Raw genomic sequence first — 22,620 nt, 5'->3', positions numbered from 1 at the left:
TTTTTATTTGTAAAAATATAAACAGTATAGATTTTATACACAAAAAAGTAGGGTTGCCTTTTGTTGCTTTTTTTTCTTCCAGATTAAATGAATGTAGTGTTGCAGTAGATCCACTGAAAAGATTCAGTAGCAGCCAGAGCTCCTTAAGCCATGTCATGTTAGTCAACAAACTGCTGCTTTGACAACTTTGGGTTTTAGTTTGTAAAAATTAATTTTGTACCACTGTTGAAATACTTTACAAAAAATGTATACATGTGAATGAATCCCAACTGTTGCATGGTTTTACACTTGAGCAACTATGACTAATTCTACATCCATCCTTTCCTCTTTTGTTTTTGCGGTGTGTTGTTGAAATATCCATCCATTTTCGTTACACCCTTGTCCCTCAGTGGGGTCAGGAGGTGCTGGTGCCTCTCCAGCTAACGTTCCGGGCGAGAGGCGGGGTCGCCCTGGACAGGTCGCCAGTCTGTCGCAGGGCAACACAGAGACACACAGGACAAACAACCATGCACACACACACTCACACCTAGGGGCAATTTGGAGAGGCCAATTAACCTGACAGTCATGTTTTTGGACTGTGGGAGGAAACCGGAGTACCTGGAGAAAACCCACCATGCACAGGGAGAACATGGAGACTCCATGCAGAAAGACCGGGGCCAGGAATCGAACCCAGAACCTTCTTGCTGCAAGGCAACAACTCTACCAACTGCACCACTGTCCAGCCCGTTGTTGAAATATGAACCACAAAATCTTGTTTGTACCTATACTTTTTAAATTGACTCCTTAAGAAAAAAAACTTTAGAAATTTGACTTTGTAAAGTTTTGACATTAAGTTTTTTACTGAAATTGTGTAAGGGCTCCATGTAAATCAGAGAAAAGCTGTTTGCGTGAGGTTCACTACTTACAAAGTTCAACTAGTGACTAAAACAGGGGGTTAGCATCATGTGCTCAGAAATATTAACATTGTATTTGTAATTATTGTTGCAAATATAGATAAATATAGACATAGAAGTTTTAAAAAGCAACAATGTAGAATTTCTTGAAAAATGAATAAGTTCAGAAGTGTTTTTCATGCCACTTTGCTGTATTATATCTGTCATCTGACTAATCCGCAGATATTTCATGTGGGATTCCTGACATTTTTTCATGTTTATTCTGCAGTGTGCTCAACCAGCCTCAGAGCCCTTAATGAGAATGAGAGGCTTTAATGATGCTAAATAGCACATGCCTCCTTTAGCAGGTGGTTAAACCCTTCTGATCCTCAGATCTAAATTGGAGACTCAAATATAAAATGCATATGTTTGGAAAAATTCTCAAAAACCTCTTTCAATTTAATTGAAAATATTTTAATGTAGACCAATGGTTTAACAAAGAAAAACAGAAACACTAGCTCATGTGTTGTAATCTGATTCAACGCAAACATTTATATTAGTAAATTTTTCTCCATATGGTTTTTAAACCATATGTATGCCTGGACTGCTTTCTGAGCGAAGATTTTAGACTAACAACATGTTTTGTTTGTGTTTATGTTCTCTCCACCAGAAGCTGACTTTTTCAAGAGGCTTTAACTTAACAGAGTGAGGAACATGACCTAATTTGAGATTAATAAGACAACTGGGTGCAGTCACGTTAGTGGTAGCTCCCCAAGTTCCCCTTCCACCCACAAGACGGACACATGCATCACTGTACATTCTTATACGTATGATTTACAAGCCCTGCCTTTCCCTTCCTGCCTTTTGCCCCAACCCTTCATGGATTCTTACAGCTTGCACTTTGAGAGAATGAGCAACGTGGACCTGCATCCTCTTAGCCTGTCTGTAAGCCGGCTTTCGCCAGCCAAGTCCAACAGCAGTATTGCTGACCATCTAAGCCACCACCAGCACGGCAAAGGAGATTCTGCATACAGCTCCTTCTCTGGTGGGTCCACTGCCCCAGACTACCCGTCTCCCTTCCTCCCTGATGACCTGCAGTCCAGCTCCTTCAACCACTATGCTGACCTTAAATATGTAAAGTCTATCTACCATCCAAACCAGTTTCTGCAGTCTGACTCGAAGACCATGGATCAGCTCTACCGCTCTGTCGAAGCCATCTCACAGCAGTATCACAACAACTCTGATTTGAACTACCATAGCCTCAATGGCAGCGAGAGTTTGCACACCAACAACAGCGCACACCCTAAAAAAGAGGTGCAGTCGAGGACTCCGTCCCTAAGTGGTCAGGCCCCACCGGTACCAGTACGCCTTGATAGTTTTATAGCCACTAAAAACTTGGAGAACAGCAGGGCTCACCTTCATGGTACTGAATTTAAACCCCTGCCCCAACAACCTCAACAACAGATTCGACTCCAAGGCCGACCACATTCTCAGAGTCTAAATTGCCCACGGTCAGAGACGGCGATCCTAGACAAGAGCAGCTCAAACCTGAGTTCTGAGCCATTGTACTCTGTTTGGAGAGGCTCTCATGAGATGCAGCAGATCCAGCATCCACCAAGCTACCGGCTGCACCTCCAACTTCACAACCAGACCAGGATGAACCCAGAAAACCCTTCCACTGTGGACAGCAATGCTGCCTCTGAGCCCCACAGCCAATCGCCACCTCACGGTAGAAACCAGCCTGAACATCTGACACCCAAACAGACTTCTAGCATGATTGGCTGTAATGGGGACCATCAGATTAACTCTGGTGGTCCTTTTCGAAGCGAGCGCAAAAGGGCACACTCAGCTCAGGAAGTGCGTGGTTCTTCAGAACTGCAGCAAGCCGACGGTCCCTGGAATGGCAGCCAGAGTTGCCTAAGCAGCAGCATTCAGCACAAGGGTCAGTTCTACTTTGTCACAGGGGTGTACAAACCATCCAAACCTGGTGTGAGGACACATTCTGCAACCATATGTGGTACAGAAGCTGTAAGGGAGGTCTCGGCTGCGTTGGAAACCCACCATCAACAAGACAAACCGCGATCCCATAGCACTATGGATAACTTTTTCAGACCTTTCTATGAGAGTTCGCACACGTCCAGTGGTATGATTCTAGAAAACGAAGTTTTCACTTCTGTGGATCAGGGAATGGTCCAGATGTCCAAGAACCTGGACCAGGAGAATTACACCCCACCCTACATTTTAAATGTCTTGGACGAAAGTCGTGAGGTTGGCCGCCACACAGCGAGCAACCCAATATTCTACTGCGGACCTGACGGAAAGAGCCCACCGCAGTCAGCCACTCATCAAAATGACGTCAATTTGGTGATGGGCATCAAGTCACCAAGCTACAACAGAAGAGAAGATCATCCCAACAAAGGGAAGTGGCAGCCTTTGGAAGACATTGCTAGTGAGAGGATAAACAAAGAGACAACACCACTGCTGTATCACCTCACTGGAGCCAGTCGAACAGCAATGCAGCCCAATCCAGATCCTGGATTCAGTGGAAGGAAGGAAGGTGTCCTTAATAAATCCGTCCAGGGTGAAGTAGCAGTAAATAATAATGAGACACCTGGACAAGGTGACACTAGCAGAGGAGATGTTCTGTCCGCTGCTTGCGGCACCCTGGATGATTCTTTTAAAAAGTACTACAAAGAGAAACTTAAGGATGCCCAGTGCAAAGTCTTGAGTAAGACGTCATTTAAGAGGCGAGACCTGCAGCTGCCTTGGCCAAATTGTTTGACGCAAAACTCTGAGTGCAGGCCTGCAGTGATTCACTCATTTTCCTCATCACAGGACTCTGAGATATCAACAGACACACTCACCCCATCTTTGACATCCGAGGACACAGAGAAAGGCAGCATAGCAGAGGTCGGGGACATTCAGAAGGAAATTGAAAAATCGTTTGAAATGAAAAACGTACGGATGGCAAAAGTGGCTCAGCCTCAAGTGGCGCGTATCGGAGGCAGAAAAAGACTGACCCCCAAGCAGAAGAAGATGTGCTTCTCCGAGCCAGAGAAACTCAACGAGCTCGGCAGCACGCCTAAACACTCGGTTTGCCGCTCGTTTGGGAATGAAAGTGAAGGATTGTTTGCAGCTGAGTTTGAAGGAGAGGAGGCGACGCAGCAAGCGGAGCAGGGACTGGTCGCAGCACGGAGGGAGATGTTTGAGTCAAGAGGTCAAGCTCTGTCTGTCTCAAGCGCGTCAAAGACGAACCTAAAGCACGTTCAGCATCAGGCCCTCGTGGAATACATGGAACGAAAGACGGGCCAGAAAGTGGCCGAGCCGCAGCACCCAGCATCTCACTTACCAACTCCATCCAGACAAAGACATTCTCTCGGTGAGAAACCATTTGACTGGAATCCTCGACCACAATCGTGGAATCATGAGAAACACTTGAAGAAGAAACACAATAGACCCCACTCTGCTGGGCGTATTCTTGATTCACCCAGTAGCTCCATCAGGTACTAAACAATCACACATTAGGAGAGCTTGACTGTTTCTACCTTGACACTCAGATAAATTAGAGATTGTGTTTTAATCTCCCAAAACAGGTATGCCCAGTTCTTTTCTGCCCAGTCCTGCTCAGGCCACTATCCTGGCCACCAAAACTCTTCCAGAGCGAGGGAGAGTCACGGTCCACCTCAGGGAAAATCTGCATCTGCAGAGAGTCTGTTGGACCCGCGGGACCCGGCCAGTTTCCTCTGGAACAGATCCACATCCTCACCACATACATTTCAGGTACATCACTAATAGATTTACTCATTACTTTCTTTATTATGTTTCTACTTTTGAACTAAACGTATCTTCTCAAAAAGATAAAACGGTAGAAAAATCTGGTAAAATGTACATGTTTCTGTTGTATTTTCCATTGGGACAGCAGGCGCATGACAAAGAAGAGAACCCAGAACCAGTCGGCACCATGGAAACCCAGAGGTATGTACCAGTGGCAACAAAAAGGGACATTTTAATTGGTTTTTAGGTCAGGAGAGTATTAGGTCAATGATGTGTTCACCGAGCATAAATCTCATCTTAATTCTTTGTGGCACCTAAAACGTTAACACCCACCCACTCCAGTGAACAACATTCTTTTGAAAAGATTTACACAAGCGCCATAGACCAGGAATAAAAGAGCCGGGATACAGAAGAAAACCATTTAGAGGATGCAAAAGATATGAGACTGGGCCGGTGGTTATTCTTTCAGCATGACAACATCAATAAAAATCCGGCTACAATGGAACCATTTAGATCACAGGATAATCATGTGCTGCAATGGCCCAGTTAAAGCCCAGATGTAAGTCCTATTTAGAAACTCTGATGGCAATTGCGTTTCAGACACTCTCTGTCCAGTCTGACTGACCGTAAACCATGTATCATTTTTCTTCCAATCCACAATTTTCCACTGATTAGTGTTGGTTTTTAAGATCCCATTGAAATACATTGAGGTTTGTAATTGTTATGGAGTGAAATTTTAAAAAATTACAAGTAGATTGGCAAGACACTTTATTTCTTTTAGTCATTCATATTTAAGTCTCCACTTTTCCAGACCTTGGTTTGAGCTTTTTCCTTCTGTTTTATTCTGAATTTTATTGTCAATTTCAGCTGCCAGAAGAATGAAGCAGAACAGCCATCGGAGAAGGGAGTCCCTGAAGGCCAGCAGCGCTCTCGGAAGGTGGGGCAGAGGGGAAAGTCCATGGAGGAGCTTGGGGCATCCAAGATAACTAAAGTATCGACCCTGAGCAAAAGCTCAGAGCACCTGGATCAGCTGCGGAGGAATTCAGCTGAGCCTGCAGGAGGGAGCAGAAATGACAGGAGTATTTCACACTTTGCTCAAGACGGAGACGCTCGACGACAGGAACCAAGAAAAGAAGCAGAGTTTGTTGGTCAGAATAACTCTCAGGGACAGAACCAACACCAAACCCAGAAACTTCCTCCCCAGAAGCAAAGCTCTGAGCAGAGGGAGGATGCAACAGGAGAAACGGGCTCTGGTGGATCCGTCTCTCCAGTCTCCAGTGGAGAAGCCAGCGAGACATTTTCCAACCCACCTTCCCCCAAAGGTCAAAAGATCAGCGAATGGGAGATCAAATCCACCTGTTCCACACCCACCCAGACAAAGCGTCCTTGTGAAGGCACACCTGTCTCCAGGTAAGAGGAGACTTTGTCATTCTGTTTTCTGGATGTTAACTGAGGTTCCTAAGTTATTTTATTATGTCCCTGGTTCTGCCTCTTCAGTTCATAATTATGATTATTTTTTTTCTAGTAGAAGTGGGACTTCCCCAAGATTAGAGAGGGAGCAAACTGTGGACGAATCAAGTGGTGAGACAAACCACGAAGTGACTCTGAGCTGCGGCGTCACCACTGATCCGTCGCTGTGGATTCTCCCACCAGAAGAAGAGCTCAAAGAGGAGCTCCAGAACTCCTTTCAGACAAACAATGTTTCCGACGAGCGTGGCGACTCCATCTCCACGAAGCAGACAAGCGACTCCTCCGTGTCTCCCTCTACGTCTGCCTCCAAAGCAGAAGTCAGTTACCAGGCAGATGAGCCGAAAGAACCGGATCTGGAAGCTGAGACGGTGGGACAAAAGGAGGAGACTGAGACGAGGGAAATGCCAGAGGGAGAGACAGACAGCTCAGAAACGTCTGCCAGGAAACCTAAGTGGGAGGAGCTTGTAAAGGCGGTGGTTAAAGCTGACCAGTCACTGGCCAGGGTGCTCTGTCCGCTGGCCAGTCGTAAGACTGCCCTGATGCTGATGGAGCAGCTTCTGTCGGAGGACACCCTGCTGATGGAGGAGCACTACAAGAAGAAGCAGGAGCAGAAAGGAGCTGGTGAAAGGTGAATTTAGGGGTAAAACCTGGTTCAAAAGTGGATTCGTTTCACACACATTTTGATCCCTCCACGTGACAAAAACAGCATCTAGTATCAAAAATGACTTTATTCACACATTTTGACAGAGCAGACAAGTTAATCATGACTGCTTTATGAATGTTTCCTTGAAACTTTACACTGGCTCCATAGCTGAGCTTTGCCAGTGTTGCTTTACATTTTATTACACCACATGTGCAGAGACACCTGGTTATTTGCTTAGACTGGGTGTGTGTCTGGGTAAGCAGATACATGGAGACGGTGTTCTTCTGTTTCTGCTTTTTGTAATGCCTCGTGACTTTCCTCAGCGTTCCTCAACCCTGACACAGCAAATATCACATTTTTGCCAAATCATGCCTGAACTGCAAAAACAGCAGAGAACGTATGGATGAATTAAGTTGTATTGACATAAATGTATTTCTGTCTTTAGCAACGAAGCAGGTAAAGGAGCTGAACCGTCTCCATATCAGCCTGATTCAGACAGCGAGAAATCTCAGTGTACGGATGAGCAAAGCCAAGCTGATATCACTGAGATGAAGGTAATTATTAGATTAAAAAGCAGCTCAAATAATGAGCTCATTATGAAGAATGAAGTATTGGCATGCATGAATGTCTTTCCTGGGTTTTTAGTAAGATAAACAAGTTTAAATATGTCCTAATGTTTTATACTACTTCACTATTTCCTGAATTTGGTGTAAACAGGATGAACGTTGCACAACTACAGCTTCCTTTGGGTTTCTACTTTTTAACCAAATCTGGTGATTTTAAATTGATACCACCTGGTTGCTATTTGGCCTAAAGCGGACCCATTTCACTGCAGATAGCCATGTCCCTTATCACATTATGTTCTGTCTGCCTCTTATCAGAGTCTCTAGCTTGTGTAATATCTGGCTTTGCAGCTAGCTCTCGTTTTTCTTCCTGGCTGCCCTGCAGACTCTCCTGTAACTTCATATCTTCATCCTTAATCATTTTCTGTGCCTTGGAATATTATTCATGCATGTTGAACTTTTCCACATTTTATGCTCTGACAAACACAAACTCCAATCCATTTGATTGTTGTTTTATTTGACAGACCAACCTGAATGGAAGAAAAACGACGCACAAATTTAAACTTTTGCAAATACAGGTGCAAGTCTGTTAGTATTTCTCTCTACCTGGTTTGGGTATTAAATTTGTGCCGTTTTGTTTTTGCAAAACACCTCAAGCTCAGCCAGGCTAGATGAGATGAGATCGAAAGCATCTGTGAATTGTCGGTCGTTCAAGTCTTGTCGGAATGGCCCAGTCAAAGTATGTTTGTAGACAAAATAGCTCAGTTTTGGTTTGATTTGGTAAGAGGTCATCCAGGTCTTTGCTGTGTGAGCCAAACTGCAGATGAAACTTCTGAATTTCTGTCAACAATGATTTTCTTATCTGCGCTTTTGTCAGATTTTTGTGGTATTGTGAAGAATAATATGTGAATTGTATTTAAGGGCAGCAGAGTAAACAAGGTTGCCTACAAATGTTAGCCACACTTTTCAGACTTTAATTGCAATTTTGAGAGTCATGTATCTTTTTCCTTCTGTTCCGCATTTATGCACTATTTTCTGTTGGTCTACTGCATATTATCTCTAGTAAATATATTAAACTATTTGCTTGTAGCCATGGCAACAGTGAAAAGATTCAGAGGTTGTGAATTGTTTCTCAAGGCATATATTTCTGTTGTGTTCGCAGCGTTTGTTAGTTTCTTATATCAACGAGCATCTGCGTTCTCTGGAGGAGTCGCGCGGAGCCCTGCAGACAGAGGTGGAGGAGAACGCGGCCCTCGGGGAGGCGATGAAGCTGCTGGTGGGCGAGCGCTGTCTGCCAGTGGAGCTGGAGAGGTACAACCTGTTCATCGGGGACCTGGAGAGGGTGGTCAACCTGCTGCTGTGCCTTTCTGCCCGGCTGGCCAGGGTGCAAAACGCCCTGAGTGTCGTGGACCAACACACCGACGCTGAGGAGAAGGTAGGAAGCCCGTTTGTTCTGGTTGCTGTTTTTAGATTTTCATTTTTGCACTGCTTTGTTGTCATACGATGGACTATTAGGGCTATATTAATTCAGTTAAGCTCAAATTAGTTAATTTATGGTGCTATTTTACAACAAATGTCATCTCGAGGTGCTTTTCAAAAAAAAAAAGTAATATTATAAATTCAATCACACATACATTCCAATTGATCCTAGTTATTAAACAGTACAGTATGCTCAATTAATTATTCAAAGTAGATTTAAAAAGAAAAAAAAAATTGAGAATAAAGTCATAATATTGCCAGAATAATGTTGAAATAATGCATGAAAAAAGGTGGTGAGAATAAAATCATAATATTTCTAGAATAAAGTCATATTATTACAAGAAATAAATTGTAATATTATGACTATTCTGGCAATATTACAACTTTATTCTTGCACTTTTAATTCTCTTGTAAATTTTAAAAAATTCTTGTAGCACTTAGAAAATTACAAGAGTTTAAATATAGATTTTTTCCACGCCATTTTTCTTAATACCACATTATCTTTTTTTTTAATTATTTTTACGAATCTCTAACTAGTTTCCTCTTTGCTTTCTGCATAAAATATAATATACAATAAAGTTAAAAGATTATCAATGAGCTGAAGGTTTGATAACAGCTGATGTCTGTTGACATACGGACATCAGCTGATGTCCTCCAAAGCCTACCATCAGCCATCAGCGCTGCATATTATGTTCTCTTTTACGCTTCTGCCTGTCGCTCCCAGTGCTGTTTACACATACACACTAATGCATGTGAGTAAAAGCAGACAGTCAGCAGGTGGTTCTAAGGACACGTTATTTTATGTAACCATGCAGATTTCTGGATTTACTGCAGCTCATTCAGAGCTCCTGGATAAACAACAAGCACAAGCGGCTCTGATGCCGTCAGCTTTACGCTGGTTGGGTTTACTTTTGCCAAAGCAAACAGAGCAGCAGGGAGAAGTTGAAGGGCAGCTCTGATGAAGTCAAGGTTTCTAACTGTGTGGAATGTATAAAATGCTCCTGAGTTTATCTGTATTTAATGACCAAGTTTTCTACCTTATCTGTTTCCAGGACAAACACTTTAATAGACTTTGGAGGATCGATTAACAAATATTATATGCAAACGTTTTCTAAACCTTTAGGCCGATTTTTAAAACGAAGAACAAAGACATATTGCTTTTTTTTTTATTAAACTATCAGCCTTGTTGAGAAACATGAAACTTTCTGTCCCTTATTGTCCCTTGTGATGTCATGACACCCCTCCTCCTCCCCCTCCCCCGCCTGTTTAATTCAGCTTTAGCTCATGTTTGCATTTGATTTCTAGATTTATTTTGAAGCACTCATTGTTCATGTTTCCATAAGCTGGACATGACTGCAGAGCGTGCTGCACACACAGGGCTTGTTAGAGCCTCATTTGCTCTCTTGCTGTTATCAGCAACAGTGCTATTTACACTGACTCACCGAAACTCTGGTCCAGTTTCGATGACATTTGTTTCTACCCTGCCCTCTGTTGACATACGGACACACTGCAGCTTCTGACATGTGATGCTGCAACTTCCACATCATCTAGTTCCTATGAGAAAATCGCCTCCAAAGTAAAACATTTTTATATTGGGTTCTTGTACTGTTATAACTAAAACTTCAGCTTATTGTATTTTTTTTTGTTTGTTTTATGTGATATACCGGCAATAACTGGCACAAAGTTTTTAAATAAAAGAAAAACAACCAAGTTTTAATTTTCTTAAATACATAAGAATCACAAAAGTGTTGCATGCAATTGAATTCAAGCTCTGGGTTATTATTCTGTGCTGCAATTACAGCTGCAAGGCTTTGGTTTATGAATTTATAGGATCTGAACATTTTGCTCTTTTGTCTTGTCTAAAAAGCCACCACCACGTGTTCCCCAGAACCGCTGAATTTATTAGATTAAATTACATGAAGTTGGACTTTCCTTACTGATAAGATGACTTCTGGAGGCTTCAGAGGTTTCAGAGTAAAATGTCCTGGATGCAAATTCATGTCTCTCTTTTGCTGCACAGTGTTAGAAAATCCTGCAGTGGTGATGTATTAGTTGCGATAATTCCACATTATCTGTTTTCTGTTTTGAATAAGGAACAGCAAGGGATGTTTATTTATGTAGTGAGATTGATGCATAACCATAAAGAAACATAAAAGCACTGAAAAAATTATACATTAAGATGTAACAATACAGGCATTAAAAGCGAAAAAGACACAAACATTCTAATAATCCCTTTGACCTTTGGCGTGTTTGACACTAATCTGTGACAGGCGTGGGTTTCTACTGCAGTGAGACTCCATCCAACAGGTGGAATATTACATTTCCATACAAAGAGTGACCTTATGGCTAGTTGCAGCATTCTTCACAATGCTTTGTGGGATTAATTTTGCACACTTTGATATTGCAATAATTTTGTATTTGCAGCCCTAGTTATACTGTAATAGTCTAAAATATTAAATTCCATTAAGGTGACAGGATTTAAAATCATTAAACTACATGAACACCTTTGCAAAGCACAATATAAACCTGGGCAAGGACCTTTGACAGTTTGAAGTCTAATGCGTCTGCTGTGCTCCATGCAGGAGTCTCTGGACAGCCGCCACCGCCTGCTGTGCAAACAGAGGGAGGATGCCAAAGATCTGAAGGATAACCTGGACCGCCGAGAGAACCTGGTCTCCACCTTTCTGTCACGCCAGCTGTCCGCCGAGCAGCTGCAGGACTACCGGCGCTTCGTCCAGACCAAGGCCTCACTCCTCATCCGCCAGAAGGACCTGGAGGAGAAGCAGAGGCTGGGAGAGGAGCAGCTGGAGGCGCTTTCCAACAGTCTGAACATGTGAAGGGACATTCACCGTGGCTCTGGTTTTCAGGCTTTTTGGACGTAATCAAATCATGACTTTTTTTCTCTCCCTCCTTTCAAGAGTTTATGGAGAACAGAAATATCTGCTGAGAGTCAAGTGAACTTTTTCCGCCCATCTCGGTTTGCACAAGCAGCAGCGTGCATTAAAACATGTCTTAATGTTGTACATTTGTTTTCACTTTGAACAGAATTGAACTGTTTCAGTGTGCCTTGATGTATATTATTGTAGCTATTGGAACTTTTTATCTTAGAGCTGCTGTGCAGAAACTTGTAGTAATTCAGATACTGTCCTTTTGTTGTCCACTGAGATAATGGCCCTGCAGCCCTGTGCCTGCATCTGTGGAAACCTACGATAAGCTTTAAGATCGTCTCCGAGCAGCGACGAGGCTTCAGTGGCCTGACGGAGGGCGGTGTGCTGTTCCAGGTCTGGAAAAATGTACTGTAGATGCAGAAGATTTAATATTCTTCTTTTTTGGTTGTCTGTGTTTCTAAAGGCATTTCAAATTAAGGTTCTAAAAACCAAAAGAAATAATAAGTTCAATGGATAAAAAGCACTTTGTAAAGATACATGTATGCACATTACATCAAACTGGAGTCTAAATAATTTCAAGTGAAAGCCTTACTCCATCCGTTAAAATGTATTTTTTTTTCCTCTTCAGTTTAAAGGGCTTTTATCATCACTTTTACAACCGTTCCTTTTTAACTTTGTTCAGGCTTGTATTCCATTACAGTTGCATTCATTTTCATGTCCACAACAAATAAGTACGTTAAATGCAAAGTACAATCTTGACCAAAGGCAAAATTAATTACCACAAAGTCTCCACAGTGAATATGTTGATAAAATGGAGATGTATATGATGATTAATCCAGCGTGGAGAAAGAAGAAATCGTGTCTCTGTCGGGTAACGTGGAGACTTAATATACCGGCACCCATTAAAAACATTCTGTGGTGAACCCAGTCTGACTGTAATTTCTCACAGTTTATGTAATTTCTGCTCCCCTTCTGACCAGCATTGTTTATCGATCAGCAATACAATTTCTCCCAACTGTGTCACCAGTAAAATGCATGTTAATGACCTGCTTAGTCATTGTTCAAGTCTCACTTTTTTCATATATTCATACATGTTTTACTTGTGAGCGTTCAAGAACACAATCTGACACATCTCTCACAAACACCTCTGTGTCTGGCTGTTGACTCTCTGCTCAAGCTGTTGGCTCCAGCTGTATTATTGACTGTATCATGTCCCTTTTTCTGAGCTCTGAGATTTATTTTACCCATAATTCCAAGAGTTTAATTTCATATAATCCCAGGGAAATTAAGGTTACCAATTCATAGCTGTGTTAGGTAAAATCCACCCTTCATATCTGTGTTCACCTTTGGATTTTTGTATCAAAAGTTCTTATTTTTTGTCTGTTGCCAATAAGTGACCATATGCATTTGACATATTTAAATTAAAATGGCCTTTTTGTGTCAGGGAAATAATCCTTTGTATAATTTAAAGATCATTATCCATCTGTAGTAGCACCTTCCTGTTACCCATAAGGTTCATTTTCTTAGAGACTGACTACCTGCTATTCACTGCTGTTCAATAATTTGATAACTTTTAGGCGTCCTGACTACAAAACATAAAGAGTCTTGAATTTTTCCTTACCTAAATCAATAGGTACTAAACTCACGAAAGCAGTTATCACGGAGTATTTCCTCTTATGTCCTTTTACAGAAGCGACATCTTATACTTGAAACAATTTTTTTCATAGGTTTAATTTACTTCAGGTGTCTTTATTCCCAGCTGTCTTTTGGTGCTTGAATCAAATAATCCATCTACATGCAGTCGTACTGCATTTAGTTCAGCCATATTTGTGTCTTTCAGTGACATCAGAGAGCTGTTGGATGATTTCCTGAACTTTTTCTTTTGTATTTTGTCTGTGAGAGATCGTGAGTGTGTTCAGAAACTGATCCCCGTGTTATTTTCCCCTCAGGACGTATACCTGCTGGCTGCATTGTCTCCAATATTTAAATGTAGGAGGAAAAAGCTAAAGCTCTTCTACAATGACAGTTTATATTATATGAAAAATATTTCTCTGGAGATTTTTACCTGTGTCCATCAAAGTTTTCTAAACAAACAAATTTGTTTTGGTCTTTTTTTTTCTCACAGCTGAAGGCTGAAAAGGCCTTCATGCCGTTTTCTGTAGCTGGCTGGGATTCCTAAATTATGCAAACCTTCAATATTTGAACACCCAAACAAAAAGACTTGAGAAAAGTCTTTTTGTTTGAAAGGAGGAGCAGTTTTTTCACATTTTCCAGGTTCTGGCTTGTCCATTTTAATCAAAACAACATTTGTTGGGAGTATAGTTTAATAACTACAAGTCTCTGATGTCAAAATGAAACAAATCTATATAAAAGCCAAGTCAGAAAAACATTTTTAACCCATGGTGAGATTGATCATAGCAAACAATTCAAAATCTGTTTCCTCTGCTTTGTTTCACTCCCATTCGTTTGTTTGTGCCTGTTTGGGGTTTTAAAAAATCCATGATGTTTGTAATATTGTGAATAAATTAAGCTTTCACTGTTCATCTGTGAGTTTTCATTTTATACTCCCTTCAATTTATATATGTGCTGCTACGACATCCAAACAGAGAAGATATTCCCCAATTATTTCCCAAACCTTTGAGATAATTTTGCTCCAAACACTAGATAAGCCTTTTTGTACAGTACAGTACAAGACGTGCAGATAAATTAACTAACCACGGGCAATATGTGGTTAGTCTGGTTGCCGTTTTGTGTAGGGGGCAGATTTGCTCCATAGCAAGGGGAAACGAGACACTCTTCCTGTTACACAAATGACTTTATTAAATTAATGGCATGGCAGGGGATATGTGGTTCAGGCAGTCAGCTGGGTAAGACATAGAAAGAGACCGAGAGGCAAACAAACAAAACTGATGGTGTTTACTTAACACTGGCAATATTAATAATAAAACATAAACTATATAATTAGAAAGTCACCAAATGTGTTCACTGCACCCAAAGCAACATGAGCAGCAAAGCGAGATTTGTTCTACCTGCTGTTGTATGCTTCATGCGTGCTTGTAATTGTGTGTGTTGAATATTTGTGTTTATATGCAACTGTGGATTCATGTACAAGAAAAAGTTGTTTGCAGTAAACTGATGACTTGAATCAGAGCTCGCTTCTGCCCTCTGCTGGCAAATCAACACACTGCTTTTTAACAGACAGGAAATAACGTTTCTCGTGGACATTTAAGTAGTATTTTATACAATAACAAGAGAAATTAAACAAAATAAAAGAGCATGAAACTTTAAAAAGTAGCAAAGAAGATCCAGCTGCTTTCAATACATGAACATATTCAAAATTGTTCCACTTTTTCACAATAAACCTGAACTTTAATGCAATTTACTCAACTCAAACTTAAGGTGATGGATCAACACAAAGTAGCTGCAAAGTGGAAGGGGAATGACTTATGATTTTAAAATGCTTCACAAATATAATCTGAATTATGTACCAGACTTTTTGATTCAGTTCCCTTCACCCTCGTCCCACTAAATAAAATCAACTGCAGCCGCTTTCAGAAGTGAAGCTAATAGATTTCTGTGTGATTTCATTTAAGTCTCACTTGCAGTTTGGCACAAAGAACGTAGGTGACATAGCAAATACATGGTCAAATACAAGTCCTTTCACCAAAATTGACCTTTTGGGTCGACATTTCAAAGTCGATGTGTTGAAAACGGATACTCCGCATCACCCTGAACATGACTATATGGTGAGGCATAGTGGTGGCAACATCATGATGTGGGATGTTTGTTTTCAGCAAAAACTGGGACAGCTGGGAAAATGGATGCAGTCAGTCAACTATCAAATCTATTTTGTTGCAGTTATTTTCTCCAAAAGGCTTGGAAAGTAAATGTATTTCTATAACACCATTCAGACATGATGTAAGTGAAAGTAAAAGGTCACTTTTGTATCAGGAGGTAAAATGATTAAAGATTTAATGATTTATGAGTCAAGTTGAGGAAACTGAATGTTTGAAAACCTCAAAGGTGAGGCGTTAACAAAAGCCTGTTAACGCCTCCATAAATAGCCACCTGTTTAATACAAAGAGCCGTGCAAATGTGAGGCGTATTGACAGGTATATCGTTGAACTTTGAACAGTCATGGTAGCAGCTTCCGCTTCCCTCCGGTCTGTAAACACGGCTAATTATCTCCAAGCCCAACCTGAGAGTTCAGTCTGCAGGTTCCATGTAAAATTTCTGTCTTTCCTGTTGCTGTTTTTCTGGCCTCACCAAACTGGTAATGAAAAGGACGAGGAAGGAGGATGAACTGCAAAAGCAACAAAACCTGTAATAACAGTAGCAGTAGAGACAAGACGAGGAGCTTAACTGGGGGGATTTTTCAAAAACAAGATATTTGTTGGAGTTACAGCCTTGAAAACAAACCACAGGATTAAACCCTAAAGCTGCAGCAGACAAAATATACACAACAGATGATTCAGGTACTCAGATCTGCTTCAAGGCTCAGGTTTCAGTCTGAACTCTGAACTCTCCGCCCACAGGAATGTCAGCACACCTTGAGTCAGCCTCCCACCCCTGATAGTCAGTCATTAGTCTCCACACCCAGGAAGATTAACCAAAGATTGTACTCAGACTAAACAAATGTAAAGACGTGGATCAGCAGAAGACAAAACAGCCTGAAAATTCTTCTTTATATTTAGCTTTTGTTTAGCTCTGGTCACGTTTCTTGCCTTGTTGTTAAACTTTACATCAATCTTTTGCTATTGTTGTCTGGCTGGAAGTAATTGTGTCTTCTCATGCTTGCTGGCTGACCATTTTAAAGGATTTTTTTGGGAATCCTGGTTGTTTCTGGTTATCAGTGCCGGCTTGAGATTTAACGGGGGCTTGGGCGGAATTTGATTTTGGGCTCCAATTCTAGTTTACCTTACATAAATAATAAAAAAAACACTATTTAAAATAGCTCAGAGCAGGTTATTTTCTGAGAGATTCATTGGAAAGATCAATCAGAGTACAACATTTCAGTGTAAAGTTGGTAGAGAAGAGCTAATTGCTGTTTATGAAATCATTTTGTTCTTTTTGAGAAATCAGGCATTGAGCCGTCCGTGCTGGTTACTTTGGGTCTCATACTTTACTTCACGCTGCTGGAGCCACTTGATATTTATTATTAACAGGAAACCTTCAGCATCTGGCTTGCTGGGATACTGGAAAAACTGCAAGCTTAGGGGTTACAGTGTTTTTATTATGGCGTCACATGAGGGCAGCTGCTTTGAGAAAGTACAGATAAAATACTTTAGACCACAAATTCCCTTTCTAAGGCTATTTCAGGAAACTTAATGTTCTGGTCAATCCTGGTAAAATTTAGAGAAATTTTAGAACAATGCATCCTCTCTAAATTTGGCCTGAAAAAAGACAAGCAATGTTTTAACTCCACTTACATTTTCTTTTCTATGCATCTCCAATGAAAGTTTGACCAGGAAATTTGACTCCCATGAAAAACTCTCCATACCTCAAAACTGCAATAAAACTAAATTCAAGCAGAAAAAAGCAAAACAACTAAAAAGCATGAAGGAAGAACAGGAAAAACATTAAGAGGGACTGCTGTTCTCCTTCCTGTTAGCATGTCATGAATATGTGCTTTAGTTTGTTGTTTAGTTTATGTTTTGGAGCCAGAAAGTGTGAACTTTGATAGTAAAATAAATATGAACTAAATTCAAATAGACACTAAATATGCAATTATTTATATGATGTGAAATATTGATAGTATTCCAGACTCAGTCTGTGTTTAGCAGCATCTCCTTTCTGGAAAAAGCCATTTTGATTTTACAACATGAACTCTTTGAGATCAATAGAAAGAACTTCTGGCTCAGCGTTTCTGCGCTCAACTGTATAAATTACCTGAATGAAGCCATTTCTACTCTTCATTTCTATTCCTTAGGAAGTATTCTTGGCTCAGCGTTTCAGTTTAGCTGTGTCCCTTTCTTGATTAAAGTCACTAAACGATTTTGTGTTCTTCTATAAAGTGTCCCTAGCTCAGTGCCACCATTTTTTTTCTGAGAGGAAGCCATTATCAAAATCTTGTTAGGAGCCTTGATATGACATTTGTTGTGGATGGTGCCATTAAAAAAAATTAAAAAAATGTTCTCTCAAATGCTAAAATGGTATACCTTCCTTCCCTCATTCTGCTCATCCCAGCCTATTTTTCCTCATAGCCCTACAAAAGGACATTTGCGTAACAAAACCTTCGGGCGAGGAGATGACCCGTCATCTTGACGCAGGAACAATGAAGGCTGCTGGGGAAGTGACATCATAAGTCACAGACGAGGCAGCAGGGAGGGAGAGGATTTTTCCCCCCTGCAGACTTCTCCGTAGCTTCAGGCTGCTGGTCATAAAGTATGACGATGCAGTTAGCTCTGCAGCATGAACACATAAAGCAGCTGCTTATCAGCCTGAATCACGGCTGTCCCAACAAGCAGAGCAATATTTCAGACAAATCTTGGCACCGAGACGCAGAACAGATTTGAGGAAAACCTGGACAGCTTTTAATAAATGACCCGCTTTAAAGCTTTTAGCCAGATTTAATATACTTTACATCAAAATACTTCAACTCAGTGACTTGGAATATCTTAGACATTATAATTATGTATTTTTTTGTTACAGAGGGAGTGAATATTTTCATGCATTTCACTGACATTTTTATTTATGAATACATTTTCTTGCTGATAAAGAGTTAGATTAACACATAAGTCCCACATTTTGATTCTCTCCTCTTGTAATCACCCTGTTTGTTCATCTCTGACTAAACAATTCAAGAGGCGAAACATGTCAAGTCTTGATTCGCAAATGTTTCTCATGCAAGTAGATTCCAAACGGCAACAACAATTCATTCTGGAGCTGAAATGATTGAAAACTGACTAAAATATCCACAAAAATAATGTAAAGAGTCTGTAAACACCACCTTAAAGGTTTCTTATTCAGTCATCTTTTGAACAGGACATCCATTTTTCAGGATATTGCCAAAATTTATTGATTTCATATCAATAATAGGCTATAGATTGCTTTATTACAACTGTAGTTGTCAATGTGTTTCATTGTTTTAGCAGCAGCAGGCTGCTGAAAAATTGAATAAAGTGATTTTTTCATCATTCATCAGCACACAGAAGCGTTAGACATCACTCTGTGTCTGAAGCCAGAGTCTTGGTCCTCACTGTTGTCCTCGCTCAGAGAGTAAAGTCCGGACCTCTGACTGGGTTTCTTTTTGTGGCTGATCATCATTGGCGGGAAGAGACGGCTAATGGAGTGCAGACCCCTGGAGAGGTCTGGCAGCACGTCCTGCTCCTCTCTCTGGGACAGAGGGTCCGTCGCCTGAGGTTGGGTCGGAGCTTTGGGCTCCGTCAGCATCTCCTTGATACTTTTAGAAATGCCCTTGTGCAGGTAGTGGCAGGGCCTGTTGCCACAGTTGTCCCTGATCCTGACGTTGGCCCCGAACTCTCCCACCAGCATGGCCATGATGAACTCCTGGTCATGCTGGGCAGCTATGTGTAGAGGAGTGTAACCCCCGTGGGATTTTGCGTTGATGTCGATGTTGACCTTTCCCTCCCGGACCATGTCCATGACCACAGAGAGTATTTTACTGTTCCCACACTTGGCTGCCCAGTGCAGGACGGTGAACCCTGAGATGAAGTCCTTCTTCTGCGCAAGATGGCAGTCACCGAGCAGCAGGCCGTGAACTTGGGTCCACTGGCCCGCAGCACACTTCACCAGCCACTCGTGCTCCGTGTGCTCCAGGGGGAACATGGAGGAAATCCTCGAGTCTTTGGGTTCCTCCGTCACCTTGGAGCTCCTTGCTGCCCTCCTCAGCTGGGGCGAACAACTCTCCACCGAGGATGGCTTCCTCTTAGTCTTGGGGGTGTCTGCTTTTTGACTGTAGGGAGGTTCTTCTGGGCTCACCCTCAGTTTTGGGATCTCCACCCTGGTAGAAACAGGTATTCTCAGAGGAAGACCATAAGGTTTGCTCTGGGCCCTGACTTCATCGTTCTCCTTCCTTTTAACATCAAAATTCATCATCCTTCTAACCTTGACCTCCTCACATTTGCTCCTCTGCAGAGCCAGCTCTATGGGAGATAAAGATGCAGGGTTCCCCCCAGCAGCAGCGAACCCTTCTGGGTTGTCAGTCTTTTCATTTTGCACATCTGGAACCTGCTCCTGCTCGCCTGACACATCTGTATCTCTATCATCATTACCGTCTTCAGTCGTTTGGCTCCCTCCGAGAAAATGCCGGTGAGTTTTTCTGAGAATGACGAACCGGGTCCCGTCGATCGCTTTGACGTAGGCGACATTGTTCACTAAAGTCTTGAAGAGCTCTCTGTTCCGATCCTTCTCCGCCGGATCGACACAGTCCACTGAGGATTTAAAGTGTGCCTCCAGGTCAGATTTCTTCACTTTCCCCCCCTCAGCCTCTAGCAAAGAAATGATGGATTCCTTTGTTAAATCCATGAATGAAACTGTTAAAGCCAGAACAAAAAGAAGAAACGTGAGTTCCACAGCCGCGCCGCTCAGACACCTGGCTGCTCTGTTCTCCTCCCTCTCTACCTGGGGGAGTTTCTCTAGTTTTGACTCGGGCAAGGTGTGGACGTGGAAATGATTTGAATAACATACCCAGGTGTTTTCAAAAGAAAGTGGACCGGTAAGACGTTTAATGCTTCACGAGAAGCCTAAAACATTACCTAATTTCATGCGAATAATTGTAAAAGGTGCAATTCCTCCTACATAAAAAAAGAAAAGAATCGATTAAACTTTTCCGCATGGATTGAAGTCTTTTCCCCCCATGTGTGAAAATCAGCCTACAATATGTCACATGACGGCTTAATTATCCACTGATTGGCTGTAACAAGTTGTAAATTCAGTCTTTGAACGGATTTGTTCATTTAAACGTAACAATGCATTTTTAGAAAGAATTATTGCACATAAAGTCGCTCAAAACATTTTGTTAACCTCACATATTTGTGCTGCCATATCATATATCAGCTCCTGCCCTGGCTTGCACTATAATGACATTCCTGAACTGAAAGGGAGGGTCTGATAAGAAGAGGCCATATTGAAACCAGTGCTGTGCCGCCCGTACCCGAGTCGATTCTTTGTGCTGATTCATTTAACGAAATGAAAAAGAACTCGTGTTCTTTTCAACACAAACTTAAGTTGTTCATTTAGTTTTACTGAAAATTTAAATATTCCAGGTCAATAATAATAAAATTCTCACATAGCTATGTTGGCTGAACCAAAAAAGCCCGCACAGAAACTGTGCAATTCAACTTTATTGTTGCTATGCTCCCCCCTTCCCCCTCACAGTTCTCTGTGGTTGTCTCTTTATCTTTTGCACTGTTGTCTGCCAAACATTTCCTTCCACTCAATTTTACTTTCAAATTCACTTTGTGGAAATGTCTATTTTAATTTGCACAGAGACTACAGATGGAAACTAGTTTAAGCTAAAGCTGGTGCAAAGTATTTTTTATTAATGTTTTTATATTATATAGTTCAGAGCGCCAGATTTAAGTAGACAGTTTTGGTGACCTATATTTCTTTTACACTTGCAAATTACAGTTGGGCGATGTCCATCAACTTCAACGGTTTTAGTCCTTGTCTTCCAAAAAAGGAACAATTTACAAAACTTGTCTCTAAAAATTATTATAAATCTACTAACATACCCTGAAATGTTTTTTCATTCATTCAATAAACACACATTACATTTCATAATTATGCTCAGCCATGAATGAAAGCTAATACTCCGTCTCCAGGAGGTCAGACACTCATTAGCTCAAGTAATCACATCGAAGGTCATGCAGTCAGTTTCTCTTTCAGTTCCAAGTTTTCTGCAAAAGGTGTGTAAATCTTTACCAGCACAGAATTTACAAGACAAAACATGAGATTAAGCAATGTTTCTACCAAACCTTAGCTTTGACATTTAATGGATTTAAAATATCTCTTACAGATTATTAAATAGTACAGAACTCACAGAGTGCCTTATAAGGTATGGATTTATTTTTTTGGCTTAGACCATTCAAAAGTCCAATCCTGGTTCAAAGTAATATTTGTTGTAGAAACTCATAGTAGTCTATTCTCTCTGGCATTCAACATGTCAACAAACACAGGTTGACTTGTTGCCATTGGTTTACCAAAGATGGCTTCCACACAAATTACAATAATTAAATATACAGTCATTTCAATAAATTAGACTATACATACAAGTCTCATTGTAAGTGAGATTAATAGTACATTATGAAATTAACAACCTTTAAGCAGATACTTTTCATTTAGCCTACATTTGTTTTTAAAAATCGTTTTTTATTAGTCAGATGTAATATTCTAATTTTAAATTATTTCCTCAGCTGTAAGTGGAAAATCATAATTAATAGAAGACTTTAAAAATACTCAGCTGTGTGTAATTAATCTGTATAATATATACCACACAAAAAATTGGTTTGGGAACTGAAGTCGTCTATTTTTCAGGAGCTAAGCCAAATGATTCGGATCTCTGAACGGAACTGAAATTCCCATCACTAATTGAAACGTGTTCGTCACCAACAAAGATGTAAGTCATGTCAAGATAGATCACACCCTTTCTTTAAGTTAGGCACCGGTCTTCGTAAACGTTTTAATGCAAAATCAACAATACTTTATTTTGGAGGAGCGGGGGGAAGTTGTATAAAAAAACAGGTAAACCCGAAAGCTAATGTAACACACAATAAGCTGTAATATTTGTGACCAGAATATTACTCAAATGCAAAGAGGATGGTTTCAACAATTTGCGAACGGTTCAATTTTACCTTTATCTGATTTTTTAAATAATTTTTTTTCTTATTTTAAGACTGCCTCCCGGGTAAAGATGAATAAAATGAGCGATCGACGATCAACCACGGCAGCGGGGAACCATCTTGTCGCGG

General features: G+C 41.0%; 2 protein-coding genes across 7 annotated transcripts in view; one reads left to right on the top strand and one right to left on the bottom strand.

Annotated features, from left to right (window-relative positions):
• shroom1 (shroom family member 1) overlaps positions 1-14,230 on the top strand; it is a 30,896-nt gene extending 16,666 nt beyond the window's left edge. For 2 of the 6 annotated variants that reach the window (XM_081615630.1, XM_081615631.1), the window contains exons 2-9: positions 1,546-4,375; positions 4,466-4,652; positions 4,792-4,847; positions 5,514-6,056; positions 6,172-6,744; positions 7,205-7,313; positions 8,485-8,757; positions 11,384-14,230. In XM_081615630.1, coding sequence (XP_081471756.1) covers positions 1,752-4,375; positions 4,466-4,652; positions 4,792-4,847; positions 5,514-6,056; positions 6,172-6,744; positions 7,205-7,313; positions 8,485-8,757; positions 11,384-11,638 — 4,620 coding nt within the window. In that variant the 5' untranslated portion in view covers positions 1,546-1,751 and the 3' untranslated portion in view covers positions 11,639-14,230. Of the gene's footprint in view, positions 1-1,542; positions 4,376-4,465; positions 4,653-4,791; positions 4,848-5,513; positions 6,057-6,171; positions 6,745-7,204; positions 7,314-8,484; positions 8,758-11,383 lie in introns of all 6 variants that reach the window. The other 4 variants (XM_081615628.1, XM_081615629.1, XM_081615633.1 and 1 more) reach the window with 3 other exon arrangements.
• A 4,008-nt stretch (positions 14,231-18,238) lies between these two features.
• On the bottom strand, positions 18,239-20,541 carry sowahaa (sosondowah ankyrin repeat domain family member Aa). The gene has a single exon (XM_008426927.2). The coding sequence runs from the start codon at positions 20,174-20,176 to the stop codon at positions 18,830-18,832; it is 1,347 nt and encodes a 448-aa protein (XP_008425149.2). The 5' UTR covers positions 20,177-20,541; the 3' UTR covers positions 18,239-18,829.
• Between the last annotated feature and the right edge of the window lie 2,079 nt (positions 20,542-22,620).

This window comes from Poecilia reticulata, chromosome 14 (assembly GCF_904066995.2).
Source record: "Poecilia reticulata chromosome 14, P_reticulata-male-v2, whole genome shotgun sequence".
In the NCBI taxonomy this organism is placed as follows: Eukaryota; Metazoa; Chordata; class Actinopteri; order Cyprinodontiformes; family Poeciliidae; genus Poecilia; species Poecilia reticulata.
Note: the sequence above shows the minus strand (reverse complement) of the source record. Positions and strands in the feature narration are given on the sequence as shown.